The sequence below is a fragment of the Geospiza fortis genome, unplaced genomic scaffold (genome assembly GCF_000277835.1).
Source record: "Geospiza fortis unplaced genomic scaffold, GeoFor_1.0 scaffold325, whole genome shotgun sequence".
In the NCBI taxonomy this organism is placed as follows: Eukaryota; Metazoa; Chordata; class Aves; order Passeriformes; family Thraupidae; genus Geospiza; species Geospiza fortis.
In genome coordinates, this window is record NW_005054427.1 from 1,550,630 (window position 1) to 1,569,797 (window position 19,168).

The window sequence follows — 19,168 nt, forward strand, 5'->3', positions numbered from 1 at the left end:
TGTGAGGTCAAAATGATTTAATTTTTGTTATGTTTTGAATTATCAAATGTATTCCTACTTACTATTTTGATATCAATATAGATTCAAAGTAAATTTTTGTCTGGCACAATACTCTTAGACAAAAATAGCTGTTTAGACTTATGAGTCTTCTCTTGTATTCCAAAGTTTATTTGCAGAGAAAACAAACAAATTATTTAATCCAGAAGACTAGTATTTAGATACACAGACCTATTGGTAAATAGAGCACACTATTACTATCCTGTGTTTTGTTATTCCTACCTTTGTTTCACCAAACCCAGAAGAGGATGCAGAAGTTGTTTGGATTAATGCATGTCAGGTATGGCAAGTGATACTTTGCACTGCATTTCCTTGCTGTTATGATTCGCTGCCTTCTATTTCAAACTATCACACTGACTTGCTCTTACTACTCTAACATTTGTCGGACTGGCTCACTGTAAAGACTACTGGCTCAGTAGACTTTTTCTGACATTCCCCAAGAAAGTTAAAGTAATTTTTTGTATTTATTTAATTATTAAGATCTGTAAATGTTCTTAAATGTTGATCAGGAAAGTTGGTTTTTTTCCCCCCTCATTAAAGAATATGTTTCTCGTCCTGGCCAACTGATCAGGCTAATCCTTAACTCCTTCTGCTATGGCTCATCAAAACAGAACCTCTTATGTGTGCATTAAGCCAGACTCTCTGAACTGTGTAAATGGAAATGTGCAATTTTGCATGCAGCTGTCTGAATGTATTATTCCTATTAAACAAGCCACCCTCTTTCCTAGGAGTGTCTTGTTGTTACTTGGAAATGCAGTTACATAAGAGAATCCCGATACATCACAGAAATAATATATCATGGAAAAATTAGAGTTGTCTGCTTCTCATCTATTCCTTTGTGCTTTTTTTTCCCCTGTGGCATTATTTTTACACTGAATTTCAATAGGACCTTAATAGTAGCTCTAGTAAATAGTTTGGAAAAAGGGCAGAATCTGACCTTTTGGTTGTTCAGCAGTGTAACTGCTGGTTTCTAGATGCACGCAGAAGGTCAAAATCAGGCCCAGTGCTTGCTGTGTTTGCACAGCAACAGTTTAAGCAAGAGTTTTATCTGGTGAGGGAAGAGCCTCGATAGACAGTGGTGTCACTTGTTGCCGTGTTTTCATGTGCGCCTGGACCTGCCTTATTCGACCTTCCAGCCGCAGAGTCCATTCCTGGCGAAGTCTGCAAAGAGAGTACAAGTGCTTAGCAGTTATGGAGCCAAATCCTTCAAATGTATCCAGGGCTTTTCAGCAGGGTTGAAGCTTTCCTCTCTTTCATCACCAGAGCACTTGTCCTGTATTTATTTACCAATTACACATCCCTCTAGCTTGCTAGATTGGGAATGCAGGGGAGAAAAGGATAGTGCTGATACTATCAGTGGTTGACATTGCTGGATTCCAAATGAGTCAAACAACTGCTGAAATACTGTCACTGTGAAGAACTCCGTTTTCCCCTCTGGGGTATTCTCAAAGCCACACAGATATACTGCCTATGCAGTAAGGTCATTCAATGTGTAAATTAAAATATACAGTTTTTCCTCCAACCCCTCAAGGTCTGCTGTAAAATGCTGTGGAGAAGAGCAGGCTGAACTTAAAATATGTTTTTTGGGGTAAAAAAGAAAACAAAGTCAACTCTGTAGACTCTGCACATGTTAAATGAAAGGAATTGATGTCACATGCAAGAGGAGCCACATAGCTTCAAGACACTTGCATAGTAAAAACAGAAGAGAAAATCTCTGGGGACCACTGCAAGATATTGTTGGCTGGGTTGTTTTCTGAAGGAAATGTTATGAAACATCTGACCCAGCAATGTTATAAGATTAGATATTATATGGTGATGCCAAATGCATCAAAGAATATATGAGGTTTTAAATTACCTTTGGTGTGGTGAAAAGAACAGCAGCCAATGATTTCATCTGAGAATAACTCAGCAGTAGCTCTTTCACATTGGTGCTTGTGTTATCTGATTCTGAGTTTGGTTTTACATTGTGTTTTAAACTACATAGTCTTCAATATTCTTTTGTGCATACAGATAAGCCTCAAAAGAGAGGTGCAGTGAGTTAGGAAAAATCTGCCATCGAGAATACTGGTGTTTCTCATCAGAGTCCTACTGTCAAAAAGGGAGCACTCGCCTTTATGTAAAACCACGCCATTCTCCTGAGTGCCTCTTACATGAAGTGGTGGATGTGTATGTTTTGTATTGATAGTGTCTATTACCTCCTGAAAGTATCACTTTTTTTCAAATTATAGAACAGTTTGTGAACACTCTGGGCTTTGACTGGGCAAGCGACTTTGAAGGAACTTGCTTGGGTCTATTTCAGTTGTGATGGGTCAGTTATGACATATTGAATATGTAAGTTAAAACATATTCAAAGTTCTTTCATATCTCTTCAGAGCAGAGCTTTTAACATTTTCAACTTCCTGAAGTCAAAAATGTTATCTAAACCACAAATTGCATTTCATTTGCCCTGTCTTCTCTGGTAGTCTTTTGTGATCTAGGGTGATAAATGTTCCCAATGAAGATGAGCACTTTCCTGGATTTTATCATATATGTTTTTTCTCCAGCAATTTTGTGACTGGGATTTGAGAATATTACTGACTAGCTGGAGTAGGATACTGCAAGAAGAATTGTCCACATCTGACTTTTTTGAGATACAAGGCCTGCCCAGATCTTGATTTCCAAATATCTAAATGATGACTGTACTTCCTTCTTGGGTACTGGGGTCAAAGTACCTAGAATTTTTTCCAAGAAGCAGTCCTTTAGCAGGACCTTCCAATTTGTTGAAGTCAAATTAGGTTATGTGAATGTCCCAGTTTTGAGAAAAGTTCATGCAGAAAACCTTTGTTAACTTCAGGAGAAAAGCACAAAAGGAAGCCACATGAGACATGATATTTCTTGTCCTCTGTTTCTGCCCATTAGTGGTCAGGGGATTCACTTAGTGTGCAAGAGACTCTGGTTCAAATTCTGAGTTTTCACAAGTTGAACAAATATTTGAAGCAGTCCACCACACTTGTCCAGAGTTATCTGTACCACAATACAGCTATATAGCTCTCTCTGTAGGCAATTCCTGTTGTTTTATACTGCTTTGTAAAGCTCCCCCCCTCCCCAAACTAAAACAAACAATAAACCCTCAAAACAAAACAAACCCACAGCATTTTCCATTGAATGGGAAAATCTCATTGTGTCATTTTTACCTTTGGGTTTATATGATGTGAAGGGCTGTTAAACACGACAAAAGTGCCACAGGTTTTTTATTCTACAGATTAGGTGGGTGGTTCTCCCTTTAATGTAATACTGTTTTGTTTATTTGTGTAGCTCTATCAGTTCCAGGTAAAATTCCTGCTATTTTCTGGCTGTCACAAGCCATAATTCCAAAGTGCTTTATTTTTTTATGGCTGTGCTCCAAGGCCTTTGAAGAATGCTCATGAGGTTTAGGGGTGAGGGGTGTCTGAGTTTCCATGCAGAAGAGCCATGGTAACATGAGACAAGCAGCTGCGAGAGGAAAAGTGCCAAAGATCCAGAACACAATCTGTGCTATGAATAAAGCAGTACAATAACAGGTTACCTTATTTTAAAACACGTGATGACATGCCTTGCTGTCTTGTGGAAAAGAAAAAATACCACTTACTTGTTCAGGGCACTTTTACTTAGCCTAGACTCTTCAGCTTCTTGTTGCTTAGTTTGCTCTTGGATGACCTTTTCCCAGAAGTTCTTCAGCTCTTCCGCATCATGACCACCCATCCTGTGGCGTCTAGAGTTCGTATGCTTGCTCATTTTCTGAAAAGCAATTTGGAGGTCAGAGCAGTCAAAAGCCTGACCTGAGGCAGCCATTCTCTTACTTAGCCCCTTGAAATTTCATTCTCAGGAAGTGCTATTAAAATAAATTATGTCACCCGAAAAGAATAGGTAACTGGTGTGTAGTCCTCCCTGAACCAAAATATAAGGCATTGAAACAGGCCTTAGGTGACAGTTGAATGGCATAACGATATTTTTGCTGCTGAATAATGACTGTGCATGGCACAGTTCACTGAAATATTGTGGATGTCTCAGTATGTGTGATATTTTAAGTAGTTTTAGAAGAATTTGTGAAAAATGCTTTCAAATATAGTGCCATAGTCGCTGGAGTTCAGATTAGATGTGAAGGACTTTCCTATTTTCTATCTTCCATATACTTAAAACAGATCATAGATGCTTTATCTCAGGGAAATGCGCTGCTCCTAAATGATTCCTTTTGCTACTCCAAATGATGTCATGCACAAAATATACAAGGGAATTATGAATCTGTATTGAAACACGCAGACTGCAAAGCCCTGGGGAGGTCTTGTTCTATTTTTTATCAAAATTCAGTCTTAAATGTTGTTAAAAGTATAGCTCATGGAAATGCAGGGATCAGTTCCAATAAATAATGACAGAAAATAGGCGACTTTGTCCTTGCTAAATGCATGCTATTGTAACATTAAAAGTCTCATAATGTCTGATGTCCTTGCTGATATTACTGTATTGTGTTGATTATCAGATGGTAATGGTACTTCGAAAAGTTAAGTTCTGCAGCCTATTTCCTGAATCAGCCTCCTCCATTAAGCCCCACCTGGAAGTAGGAGGATACAAGAAAGAAAAACCCCAAAAACCTAAACTCCAGAGTTTCCTACTACTAGATCAGCACTTAATTTGAGGGTTGCTATTAAATAAATCCTTTGCTTCCTTTGTGTTTACCTGTATTCTGCTATCAGTAGATATTTTCGCCAACATTCCACTCTGTAATGGCGATGAATTAATGCCTCATAGACCCTGATATGGACTTGTGAATCTTCTTTCTTGATGATTTCATACTCTAGGAGCTATTCTTAATAAATACAACAAAGGTTATGCTAATGTAGGCCAATCTGAAGAAACTTTTTCTTTGTACAGTGCTGTAAAGTGGAAGATCAGAGTAAGTGTAAAGGACAGTCAGATGTAATAAAATTAATGCAGATTTCTGAAAGGTTACTATCAAATACAGTATTTGAAACTCCTGGCATCTTAAAAGTAAGTTTTAAGCTAAGTTCTGGGCATCTTCCTAAATTGAATATTTTAGATTTGTCATAATTTTCATGTATCAATTTTTTAAAAAAAGATCAGTAATAACAAATAACTTTGCCAAACTTGGCGCAAAATCTGGCTGGAATGGAAAAACTGTTTAACAGAAAGAAAAATCTCTTCAAGATACATTCTTTTTCCATTGAAAAGTCCAGTTGCTTAAAGACCAGCACAGCCCAACTGGAGCGATAAGCATGATCATGTAATATAACCTCCTGTGTGATGGAGTGGCTTAAGTGGTTAGAACACTGGTCCTCTTCACAGCAAGGTCAGCAAGAGCTGCACTATCATGAAAACAACCAGATATTTTTCTCTGAGGCAAACAGCATTTTTCTAGTCTTTCCATTGATGTGGACTGGGGATGCTGTAGATGTAGCGCAGTGTAATACAGCAGCAATTGTTACATTGGTGTGGGTACAGCAGTTCTACTAACACCTTTTGCTAAATCTGTTGTGTTTGGCAATGAATATGGTCTAAATGGGAATATGGGTAATGTTAATAAAGCTTTGTCTCACTCTGAGGTCCCAAAATAATAGTATTATTTAAGGCTTCATCTTGCAAAAAAATATGCCTGTCACGGATGCACTGGAACATGCCCTATCTGTGTCCTAATTCCATAGGCCTTGGCAGTGTTAAAATAAATGCTCTGGTAATAGCTTGTTACAGCGAGTGATGGAATCTGATTATTTCATCATTCCTGGATCAGCAGGTCACATGGGTCCTCGCACCATTTAGAGGCTCTTCTATCACTAGCAGCTGCCCACTTGACACTCTACAGATAATTATCCCATTGCCTCAGAAGCCAAGTGCAAGTTGCTGACAAACTGAATTAGTGTGCCCTCCAAACCCTATTATACTTTGCCTCATATAAGAATCTGCCATAACACATTAACCTTTAATGAGAGATTAAATTTTTATGATTATTAAACTTCTAGTTGATGTTCTCCAAATGGTACAAAGAGGGTCTCCAGTCTTTATCTGAGATTTAAATTAGTTAGATTTTGAGGGGGTGCATGAGGCTTTTGGCTAACTTAAGCTTTGTCTCCTCCACTGAAAAGAGCATGCTGTGATCAGAGAGGTGCCCAAAAGATGGAGGTAGTTCTGCAAGTCTCAGTTGGCTAGGTTTGTGGGTCTTTTTGCAAGTCAAGAACATTTGCTATTAGTTCCTAGGAATGCCAGTGACAGTTAATATTTCACATGGTATTGCTGTGGTCCTTGCTAAGACAGATTCTTGATGTAGAACTTTTGAAGACAGTACTGTCTGCATTGCTGGCCAGCGTGTTTCATGGTATGATGTGTGAAAGCATCATATTTTTCAGCCTGGCATTACGACATCTAGGTGTAGAGACTAGGGTTCATGTGTACTGTAATACCTGCTTTTCTTTAAGCTAATTGAAAGATTCTTCTTAGGAGCTTGGTTTGAATTTCTGAGTAACCCTTTGTATTAAAAAAAAATCTTTATTATTGGCCTAGATAACATTTTTTGTTGATGTGTGATTTTTTATTTTTTAGATGTCCCAATAACATAAATTTACACTGACAACTGGACTTAATACTGTCAAAGTTCTTCTTGATTCCATCACTCAGATAACTCAGGGCTCAGTAACAAGAAGAACAATTAGATTTTCCCTGTAAATAAAAAGTACACTTTCTTACAGTCACTTGGCCAGTTTTGTCTGGGTGGACAGTGGGCAAAGAAAATAGGTTCATCATTCCAGAGATATTAAAGTAAAGTCAGGGAGGTTTCTTTCTGACTCCTAATGGCAGGTTGTTTAACATGTTTATCTACTGATACGAATGTAAAATAACCAAGAGCAAGCACTTCTATTCATTTAAAATTATTCATTCAGAAGACTTGAAATATTGCAAGTATCATTTATGAACTGAAAATTTATGCTATAAAACTTTCTGCAATATATTTTCTATGAAGGGTTACTAAAATTTGTGTAACACTGGTGCAAGACAGAGTCCCTTATTAAATATTCAACTAAGATAGTTAAGGAAGAACTATGATTATATAGGTTTTGCTGTCCTACCTGCCCATATGAAGTATAGTTTACTGCTTTTATGGAGAGCCAAGCTGATAAAACAACATTTAAATTAGAATGAAATTAGATCTTGGTTAAAGTGGTTTATGCATTTGGTAGCTCTGAACCTCAACTGTCAAAAACATGTAAGTATGTACAAAAGAGTTTTTACAGCATTCATCATTTATAGAAATTAATTTATATGCTAACATATTATTAATTTATGGAGAATGTCCACAAGAAGAAGTAATTGTAAAAACAAAATTAATGGCACTGTAAAAGAAAAATCTCCTACATTTATAATCAAACCATAAATCAGAGGGCCATGCAGCAATCTGTAAGACAGCAAATCACTCATGAAACACAGCACCTATATATAATACATTGTTTTAAACTCATAAAATCATAGAGACACCGAATATGCTGAATTGGAAGGGACCCACAAAGACCACTGAGTCCACTCCTGGTCCTGCACAGCACCATCCCCAGGAGTCACACCATGTGCCTGGGAGCATTATTCAAATGCTTCTTGAACTCTGTCAGGCTGTGACCACTTCTCTGGGGATCCTGTTCCAGTGTCCAACTACCCTCTGGATGAAGAGTCTTTTCCTAATAATCCAGCCTAAACCTCCCCTCATCCAGTCATTTCCTTGAGTCCTCACTGGTCACAAGAGTGAGGAGGTCGATACCTGCCCCTCTGCTTCTCCTTGTGAGGTCACATCCCAGAGACAGTTTAGAGGAGGTTTGAATTGTGAATGATGAACAGCTTTCCCTCTACAGATTTATCCTATAAAAGGGGGAGGAAATTTTGCTTCTAGTTGTAAGTCATATGCACAGCTTTTGTTCACTGACAAAAAACTAGAATAGAAAAAGCCAGTGGTACAACCTTCTCTCATTTAATCTGATCTGCATCTGAGTGTGCTTTAGTAAGGTGTTAAATTAGTAGGTTCCAACATGCTCTGGTCTTAGCCCCTGCCTGGTCTGCATGTATTGAGCCAATGCAATCTCAGTCTACCTCTGATGAGGTACTAAAAGGAGTTTTAAAAAGTACCCACTGCAAGTAATTTCTTTTCTGCACACTTTGTAATTTCTACTTTAGACTCTTTCTAGGGAAATTTTAAGAGCCAGAAATGGCTCTTGATGTTTTGAACAAAATTGCTATTTTGAGTTACCTTTATGTGAAATAAGCAAGCAGGAGAAGAAAATATTTTCTAAAGTCTCAGAAGCCATTTTTTTACCTTTTTCAATCTTTCTATTTAACATGTGTCTTAAGATAGCTATAGTCTTAAAAATTCAGTGTTTTATACAGACAGACTTGTAGGCAAAACATTTGTGCTTTTGCTTTTTAGTGAGAAGTATTTCAATACATTCAGTAAAACTGTTAGTTGAACATATTTGGAGAAAAATATCAATGTGATTTTTAGTCTGAATTATGCATAATTTAAAGAATAATTGTTTGGCTAACAAAAAGAAAACCACTTCATGCTTTTTCCTTACTGGAAAATATTTTAACCAGTAATGTAAAACAGTATTTGAATATTTCCAAAGTTTATTTACAAAATTTTTGCTGAAAGACAGTCTTTAACAAGAATTATATTTTCTATATGTATATATACATATCTTAAAATTATTTCCTTTCTAAAAGTTGGAGATAAGTCTAATTTTAACTCTTTCCATGAATCTGATGATTCAGCCAACTTTAATATGGAACATACGCATATTCCTGGAAGAATTTCCACAGTCACTTCAGAAATTTTTTGGTGACCATTGTAAACAATGGAAAGATTATCTTTGACTTTAACTAGACTCAGTCCCTTGGGTCATATCACGACCATGAGCTGGTTTATCTTTGTCAGGGCACTAATTAATATCCTATTCCTTTTGCCCTTCACTAGGGTTTGTTTGCCTAAGCATGGAATGTTTTTCTGCTAAAGTACAGTTCAAAGCCCGTTTATAGTGCTCCTTAAAAAAATTATATAAAACAAAGCTCAAAGCTCTGAGAAGTTTTAAATTACACATAAAGAATGCATAATTTTGATAAGTGTCCCCTTACATGTTCCTTTTATGGTGGTTTTCCTTTCAGTTGAAGTGTGTGTGATACAGAAGTTCTAGTAATACCAAAAAAGATTGTAACAAATAATAGCTTAATAACTGAAGTTATGACTAGAGTAAAATGAAACAGTGGAAGGATGACTCTTATACCTTACAAATCACATAGGATCAGAATAATTTTCATAAAGGTATACTGAAATATACATAATTCCAGAACTCCCTCCAGGTCATGGAGGGAACAAGAAAACATTGTTCAAATTTGCATGATTTAACAAAACATAAAATTAATGTATACCCATGTATATCTAGGCAGGTTTAATAATCAAGACAGAAAGAGAAAATCTTATTTGGCCAAAATACAAGAATATAAATGCTTACTTTGATTGTATAGGAGCTTCCTCTTCTGTCAAAGTATGGTTTTCTTGAGTGACTATTGAATCATGTCAGTTTTACCACTGGGTTCCCCTTTTCAAGAGAACTCCAACTGCCAGGAATAACTGATGAAATCTATTCATCCGTCACTCATTTTTATTTGGGAGTGATGACATCTGCTATTATGAATTAGCTTAATGACAGCGGGGGAAAAAACCCCAAACCCACAGTCTCATTTTGTGAAGCCTGCAACACACCACGAGTTATGACCAGACAGTTACAGGGCACAAACTCTGAATGCCACGTTTGATCTGTGCTATAAATTTTGGCAGGTGCCACTGATGTCATAACTTGGCTCTGGAGAAACAGTTACTCAAGTAAGATCTCACAAGTGTGGATCACTGTAGCATAACCTCCATATGACTTGCAAGAATTCAGCACCATCCCCTCCAAGAAAAAGGATAGATCTGAAAAGATCATGTTGAATAACACATCTTGTCTCACGTTTGTGCTTCTGAGTGACTGACAGATGAATAGATTTCTTTTCCACCTCTTTTGAAGTGTTGGTCTGTAAAAGCACCTGGTAGACTACATGACAGGATTCCAGCTAAGCTGTTAATACACTCAATAGTGCAAGAATCTGACCAGCTGCAAGCTGAAACATAGCGTATATAATTTGTTACAGAACTTAGCACTTCCACTTCTTGGACAGATTCTTCCTCCTTCCACTGGTACTCCTGGGTGAACAGAAAAACACAAGCAAGTAAGGTGCTACTTACTCTGACAAAGGGAGAGCAGATAGTGACAGACTTTCTACTCTCAGCTTTTATTGGCAACCTGAGTGCATAACCTTTTGGTAGTTTGGCAAGTTCCACCTTGAATTTAATTATATTTCTTACCCCAGGTATTTTTAGTGAAAGCTTGCTCCAGACTTTTCTGTGCCAACTACTGTAAGTTTTCTTTTAATCTAAAATCTGAATGTATTCAAGAGACAAGTTACCCTTCTCATGTCTTCAAGCTATGCGGGGCAGAAATCCCTTCCTCTCTCCTTCCTTGTTTTGATATTATAGCATTTAAGGACTTTGGAGTCTTCTCATACTCATTCTCTGAATAGAGAGATAGGTATCATGACTCTTTTCTGTGGTCTCATTAAACAAAAGCAGTGAGAACTGTATGCCACATTCCAGCTAAGTATTAGTCCTTTGTATGCCTCCTTATTTTGTTTGGATAGAACAATTGGAATCTAGAATCACTTTCATCTTTTTCAGAGAAGTACAATGCTCATTACAACTTTCTAATTGATTAATGCACTCATCTAGTTCTCCTCTTATTTTTTGCAACTTACAAGGTTCAACTTATGACAGAAATTTTAATTAGATCTCAAGTTCACAAACTGCCTCTTGTGCCATTTTCTCTATTCCAATCCTTCCAGTAATATCTTTCTTTTGTTTTTTAAATTCAGTTCCCTATGCTTATGACAACCTTTCTGTTCTCCAGAAAATTTCTTTAACTCACTGCTTCATTTTGTGCCAAATGCTGTTGCTCAAAACACTGTTTCTAAGACAGCTCTGGATAAATTCCTTTTTTAAACTTCTCACAGTTAGGTAGCTTTCACTAAAAGATGTTAGCTCATTTTAACAACTTCTAAGTTTAAATAGATATACCCTGGTGAGATCATAAGAAATAACAGCTGGTTCCTCCATAGGGAAGAGAAGAAGGGTAAAGAAGAGGCACATAGTCTGCCTTATCTCCCAACATAAAGAGTAACAGGTTATTTATTGTCTGCTGGATGTGGTTAGTAGACAGTGGAAACAAAGAGAGAGGGAGATTGCAATGTATCATTAAGTATCCTTATAGAATTAATAATTAGTTCAGATGAACAGCTAAATTAATTTTTCCACTAATCAATCAGTAAAACCTCAGCATTGCTACTGTTAGTGTAGGCGAGCCATGAAATGTAACATGAAGCTGGTAAATCACTGTTCCGGGACAGACTGTTCTGACTGATGGCTGATCCTGAACCCTAGACAAATGCCCAAATTGCTGATGATGGTGTCAGACTCTTACAGTTTCTCATCTTAGAGCTGCTCTTCTTCATATAAATAATGCAGAACTCTGGGCTTGAGAGGCAGTACCAACAGCATTGCTTGTTTGATCTCCTGTATGTCTCAGAGGTGTGTTTTGCACTTTCCCAGACTATCAAATATATTGCTCACATTTTGTTTACTAGGTATCCTAAGGCATACTTTTTCATGGCAAGCAAGTTATGGAATTTGTTTTGAAAAATCTGAATTTCACTACAGCCCAGACTTAAAACAGATCTTGAAATCCCACTTATATTCTTGTGCTGAAACTGCTCTGATTCAACATCTCTGAGAACTCACACACAGTTCCACTGCGCAATGTCAGTGGTGCCTAGCGGTAAGAAAGCATAAGAAACACTAGGGAGAGGATGAGGCTGCAGCAAGGCACACAGAAATAATCATAGATTTTTGATCATTGTAAATAAAGTGACTGAGAAATGGGAAGCAAGACTGATTGATCACTGTAGTATCAGTCTGAGACCATGTAGAGATCAGCAGTATAGTCTACTCCAGCCTTCTTGTTGTTCAGTCAGTTGAAACAATGTTATGCGACTTTAGAAGTAACATAGATTTTCTCTATAGACTTGTCAGACAAATCAATATTTTGAGTAAATTATTTCAAGTTTATAAAACACATAGACACCATTATGTGTTCAAAATTTTACAGCCTAACTTGACAGTTTCACCTAAGAATTTGACAAGTCTGCAGTGTAGCTCTCGTAGTAAGGCTCTGACAGTTGCTCCTGCTCATTTGTAATGATTTAAATCTATAGGTATCAGATAATATTGTCTTGCACTGACATAGCCTTTGTTAAAAATGACTGTGTTTTGGATGTTGTATTACAGTAATTCACTTTGCTGTCCTTTCACCACCTTGTATTTTTTTGCCAGTTGGAGCAGATATAGCCATTTATATTTCTTTTGCTTTATGTGAGCTATTGATGCTGTCAATAAAATGCTTGTTTGCATTAGGTAACCAAAACTTACCCTTCATTAAAAGGAAGACACCTAGTTTGTTAAAGTCCATTGAAGATTTCAGTGGGCACTTAACAGCAGTGATGTCCATATAGTCTAACACTCTACAAAATATGTATTTCTTTCCCTCTGTTTTGCTTGGTCATATACACTTAACTACCAGAAAATGAGGTAGCTTAGTCTCAGATTTTTTTTTGCTTCCATTTCCTTATCAGGACTGTTTGTATTTTGTCTATTGCACATTATTTTCAAGCATGAGGGTAAGACATCAAAAGAAATGAAGGCTAAGTTGGGCTACAGCAGCTGATTCCTGATTTTCACTGACATAAAGCTACTGCCAGCTTGCAGAGCCTGTAGCACATGATGTAGGCTGCCTCGTGGAAGGGCTCCCTAATTGATTCAAGGTGCATGAAACAGGTCAATGTAGGAGGTCATGGTGAAGTGTAGATGGTACTGCAGTTTTTGTAAGCTCTGGGAAAGAGTTCTTCCTGTGTTATGAGCTGGTTTAACACTGAAGGTTTAAGACAGAAGACAAAAGAAAGCCAAGCGTCTGTGAACGAAATGGATCAGACCCAGAATAGCTTGAAATATACTTGAAAAATATGGTTAAAACCAAATGAAATGTGCAGCAAAAGTTTAGGAACAGAAAACGTCCAGAATGGAAGACAACACAGTGGTCCTATGCGAGGGAGGTTGGAGGGTCCAGAGGGGAGTGAAAATGATGTAATACCATAAAATCAATATTTGTGACAAAGCTAATTGAAATTTGGCATGAACAAACATGAGGGGACCAATATAAAATCTACTTGGGGTAGGAAATTACCCTGTCAAATTCCTTTGAATTAGTCTGATTCTGCAATCTGAGTTTACAGCTGGCCAGTGCTATGCGCTGTGGAATTGTATTACTGGAACTGAAAAGTTGACTTCACTATCCTAAGGTAAAAGAGTTTGGAAATGCCTTCCCTGAGAGGTTACATCAGGGTACCGAGTTTGTTCAAGATTCACTCTTAATAACTCTCCAAAGTAAAGAAGCAGATTATTATACCCAAAAAGTCTGGAAAAAGAGCTGGTGTATTTCAGCTGACAGTGAGAAAGGATTTGTATAAGAACAAGTTGATATTTTATCCATATCAACATGTTCAGATCTATTAGTTACATTGTGACGTGCTAAGGAAGCAGTGCAGTGTTTTCCTTGTATTTTCAATTAATTAATTAATAAAAAATTCTGTTGGTACATAATGGAATTTTAACACAACTTTGCTTCGTGGTATTTGCAACCTTTTAATGTTCTGATAGCTTCATGGACTTGAACATTCAAATTTTAAATTATTTCTGATAAATAACTGTGGTATTCCCAACTCCATATGACTTATTGCACTGAGCTGTTACTTTGATTTGTTCCTCTAATGATTTATCACATCCTACTTATGTTGTTAGGGCACCAAGTTGTTCAGGACTACCTTTTAAATCAGAGAATGTAGCAAATCTGTCCTTAGTCCTAATAGGCTGCTTGGTGCTTGATAGTGTTTTAAAACTTTATTTCCTTTAAATAGTACTTAAATATTAACCTGCCTAAATCACTGACTATTGTCAAGAAATATCTCAGAGTTTAAACACACAGACAAATCACCCATGATCTCCAATAATTTTTTCTACTTGTTATTTTAATCCGCAGCAAGAACGAGGAGCCACAATGTTGCTTTAATGAGCAAAAGGCAGTCTAAGTAAATTTCTACTGTAACAAGGAATGGATAAGAAAAAACCAGCATTAAGGGAAAGCAATTGGTGGTGAGGTCCTGAAGTTCAGTCTGTGCATTTCAGGGTCTTTAGCAGGCTTGTATCTCTATGACAAACTACTTCTATTCTGGTCTGAAATTCTCTCAGCATTTGTTTGATGTATACTGGATGGGTTTTTAGAGCATTCCTGTTATTTATTCTTACCTGAAAGTAAGTTCTTCATAAGTGCCCTTTCATTTCAAGCACTAGTGCTGAAGTATAAGCAACCTGAGTGTATTTGAATTACTGTTTGTTGTTGGCTAAGAAAGTGGGCTCACACAACATGAATGAGAAGATGTATAGTTAATTGAAACTCATAGCAGCATGTTTATGTATCCAAGGCGTTGAAACATTTTCTTCCTTTTTTTCAGTAGTAAACTTGGTTAATGAAAATATATAAGTACACAAATTATGCAAGAGTATAGTTTTCTGACTTACAATTAATGTTTAATTTTCCTGGGAATTATTTATTTTCTTATGGGAACCTAGGATCAAAACCTCATTGCCTCAGACATTTTAAGTAAAACTGAACAAAGCACCACCAAGTGCACTGAGGAATCAGAGTAAAATGGCAGAAAAATGTATTAAATTACCCAATTAGTCTTTTCCATTTATCATTTTTATGCTTCTGTCCCCCTATATATGCTTCCTTTTACCTTTTATTTAATGACAGATAGGCTCATGTGAAAGGGTCAAAAGCCATTCCATGAGGCCCAAAACTCAATAATGGAAGGATCAGCAGCTGAGGCTTTTTGCCAGGTACAGTATTTCACAACTAGGCAGATGAAAAGTACATTTTTTAGTTGTTTTTGGTCTTGAATCTTGGCACAAGATTTGAAGAAGGAAATATCTGACCTTAAATAATGGCAAGAGTAAGACTGAAAACAAACTAATCAAGACTCTGAAATTGTGGGGAAAATGTGGTACTTTCAAAAAGCAGACCTCCTAGGTGAAGCTGCTGTACTTTCCATAACTGTATTGCACAGCAGTTCAGTTACTCTGCCAGTTGCCATAATTTGCATCGCTTATTTTTGAGGCCTAATGAATACTTCTTGCAAATAAGACCCATCTTACTGAACATTGTCTGGGTACCTGGGTCCTAATTATTTTAAAAACAGATACTGACAATGTTGAAATTTCTGGTGAGAATGATAGTGAGGCCCTGGAAAATGTTAAAAATGGACTCTGAAAATGTTAGGCTTTGTGTTTTGCCAGATCATTGCACCTGCGTAAGCAGTATGATAAATGATAGAATTGTTAGATGTGATGATTGTTTAGTAATTAAATATAATTATTGTATAATCATAAGAAGAATCATGAGAAACCATGTTAAGGGGGTCACAAGAAGCCATGCTTGGCTGAAATCTATGTATACAATAGAACAATATAGGTTTAATAATTAACATGAAAGTTATATAATGATAGAATATAAAAACATGTTCATCTTGAATGTATGGTCTGAGTCAGATTTGGGTTGAATACCCCTGATGCCCAGAGCTCTTAATAAAAACACCAACATATAATCATTTTCGTGATCATGTGTTTCTGAACCTAACAGGAACAAAGCTCATTTTCTTACCTTTTATCAGGGACCAGGATTCCTTCTTCCTCCATGGCAACACCATAAAGAGGAGCATGACACAGTAGGGACTCTTGCTTTTGGCTGCCATGCAAGTATCAAAATATACCAGAATAGCTTTCTATCCCTTTCTAAATAAGCATAGGTATCTCAAGTTAGAAGGCATTTTGCTGCCAGCAGAGGATTAAATTTTCTGCCATGCCTTTGTTTTGACTCACTTTAAAATAGAATGTTTCATTCTAGAGCTTCCTACTAACATATCCAATAGTTCCTGGACTTCATTTTTACTGTATTGCTCCTTTCTGATTTGATTTAACATTATCCATCAATGTCAGAGGCCCTTCTGACACCCCGTTGTGAACATTCACCACTTCCACACTCTGGATGCAGCTGCACAGGCTGAGGCAGTGGCCAGCACCTCTTGCCTCAGCTAATTATCACCTCTGCCGTGATAATCAGCTACCTGCTGCTCCTCTGCTCTGTCAGATGCAATGTTGAAAGAATTTCCTGAGTTCTGCATCCAATGCACCCCAGAGGGTTTAAAGAGTCAGAAGAGTAGGTCCCTGCTCATACACATGTTTTGGTGGAAATTGTTTGGGGACCTATCGCCTGAGAAACTTAGGTGGCAGGTTTGACAAGAGGAATGCTGAGGACTCTCACAGCTCACTGTAGCCAAAACATACCAGTTTTCTCCTGTGTTATCTCAGACATGAAAGAAAGCCCAGCTTTCACTAATGCTCTCATATACTGTCTCTGGTTACACTGATGAACTACATGCCATGTTTCTCTATTCAAATATTTGTCTTTCGACCCAGTTAAAATTTATTTCAGGAAATACTTAACTCCAGGGAAGTGGACAAAATGGTAAAGGTGGCAAATATTTTTAAAACGAGAAAAACAACATCTGAAGGAGGCAGAAATAAAACCGTTCACAAACATTTAGAAAAAACAAATGTCCATCAAGGTGATGGACATTTCTAGGTGGGAAAATGCTGTGGGTGAGAGCATTTACTTCACTGTGGTTTGTGCACACTGTTGTCAAAAGATGGTGACCATCCTGTTGCCAAACTATCTTTAGTTTAAAAGGAGTGATAGCCTAAAGGCTGATAATAAAGATGAAATCACACAATTGAGCGGGCTTTCCAAAAGCTGATGCTGCCTGAAAACATATTTAAGTGTTACCATCCATTCATTCTCTTTCAAGGCACAAATTGCTAGTAAGAAATTATGTCTTCACAAGCATAGGAGAGATGATTTGAAAAAGTAAGGATTTTTTGAGAAATAAAAATATTTTGATAATTACAGAAATAAAAACCAATTTTGACCTTAGACGTGGGAAACTCCGGGGTTCTGAACAGGTAATTCAATGACCTGCCTTCAGTCTGCCAGCAGCTGAGAGAAAATTGATTCAACTTTACTACTCTTATGAAATGGCTCCTGGGTTTTAAATCCAGTGTTTTGGGTACCCTACGGCTATTTTAAAGAATATGTTTCCTTAAGTTTTTGTTGTGAGGAAAAAAAAATTGCTGCAAAAGAGGACAAATAATTGTTTAGAAGAGATTTTCTGGAAAATATGTTTTCCACAAAACAGATAATTCTAACTTTTTGGTCTTTTCTTCATTCATCTTACTTTTAATGCTTTCCTACATCTTTGGAATGTGGGTGCAAGGTTGCAAGCAGGGGTGTAGACTTTAGGGACTCCTGTTTTGCAGTAAAAGAGCTCATCAGGTGCCAATGACTGTCAGTTTTTCTAACTAATTTCCATATTAATTATGTAATTAGTAAACTGCTCTAGAAGAGAAAGGTTACAGGTATATTGGGAAGCACAGTGAGGAAAAAAAGCATTTAAAAATTAAAGGAAATTACATTTGTCGATATATGTTAGAAAAGAGGAAAATAAAATCTCACATTCTGATAATTAAGTTCAATTTTGGTTGGGTAAGAAATATGTTTGTGCTGAGATGTTATAGGTTAATTTAAAATGAGGTCTGACTGGTTACGTTCTGCCCAGCCTACTTTAAATGCAATAATTGCCCTTTATAATCAGGCTATTAGAATAACATTAAAATGTAGTCCTCAGAAACAACATAGTAATTTATCAAATATTACGTTAGTTTCCTTGACATTTTAATTTACAAGCTCTTTATTATTAGTTTGGTCTCTCAGTTATTAATTACTTGAAAAACATGTCATTTTTCATGTCTTATATAAACAAATACAAGAAAAGGGTCAAATTTTAATCTTCATGAAACCAGCATAAATCAAAGATAACTGCACTTAGTTGGTGAAAAGTTTATGACAGAGACACATCTCCTCTCATATCTAAGCAGACACAAAGGAAAGTAGGGAAGTTTGTTTTAAGCATTATGTAGAAAATATATAATTTGTTTACAGTAAAAGAGATGTTTTTCCCCTTTCAGTTTTCAACTTCTTCAGTAATAAAATATAGAGTACCATTCAATTTCTCAACTGTTTTGTTTCTTTCAGTCAAGTTATGTCTTGAAATGTTTTCTGTAACGTCTTGGATATCAGTAGCTGAAGCCTATAAATAAGGGATTCTCAAGCAAGAAGAAAAAAGGAAAAAGGAAAACAAAGTACAATCACCTTTTGCTTCTGTTGGAAAAGCAGTGGATCTGCGCTTGCTTATGAGCTCCTATTTATGGCATGTATATTTATTTTATTGGAAACCAGTAATTTTGAGTTTTAGCTGAGAAAACCTGGCATTGACATAACTCTCATTGTCATTTTTTTCCATTGCTAGGACTGTGATTACTAGACTACTTAATAATTGCAAGCTGAATGTGAACAAATTCACCAAGACCATCCTGTGAAATTCAGTGTTGAAAGAATTTTGAGCACATATAACCAGATGATCTGGAAAGCACAGTACTGCACATCAAGTCAAAACTTGCCCTTTACATTCACAACTCAAGCAATAAAACTAAGAAAAGAGATAAGCTAACACTGCTGAGGTGATACCAGAAGAGATCTGGCTTTTTTTCAGAAATTTGCAGTACGCAAGGCTGGGACATCAGTAGTGAAAGCATAAGTAATGTTTTTTACTTACAAATCTAGCAGCATTTTATGTGGAATGTAAGTGTTAATGTTTTCATTTTACAGATGGAAAGAACGAGACTTTGAGGAGTAAAGTAATTTGCTCAAAGCAGCTCTATAGCTGATCCAGGAATCCA

General features: G+C 36.7%; 1 protein-coding gene across 1 annotated transcript; it reads right to left on the bottom strand.

Annotated features, from left to right (window-relative positions):
• Window positions 1-634: 634 nt before the first annotated feature.
• LOC115948550 (protein FAM240B-like) lies at window positions 635-9,636 on the bottom strand. Its single transcript, XM_031061844.1, has 3 exons — window positions 9,570-9,636; window positions 3,665-3,813; window positions 635-1,218 (listed from the first exon to the last, which is right to left on the bottom strand). Exons 2-3 carry the CDS (start codon window positions 3,808-3,810, stop codon window positions 1,089-1,091), a joined length of 276 nt encoding a protein of 91 aa, XP_030917704.1. The 5' UTR covers window positions 3,811-3,813; window positions 9,570-9,636; the 3' UTR covers window positions 635-1,088.
• Window positions 9,637-19,168: the final 9,532 nt, after the last annotated feature.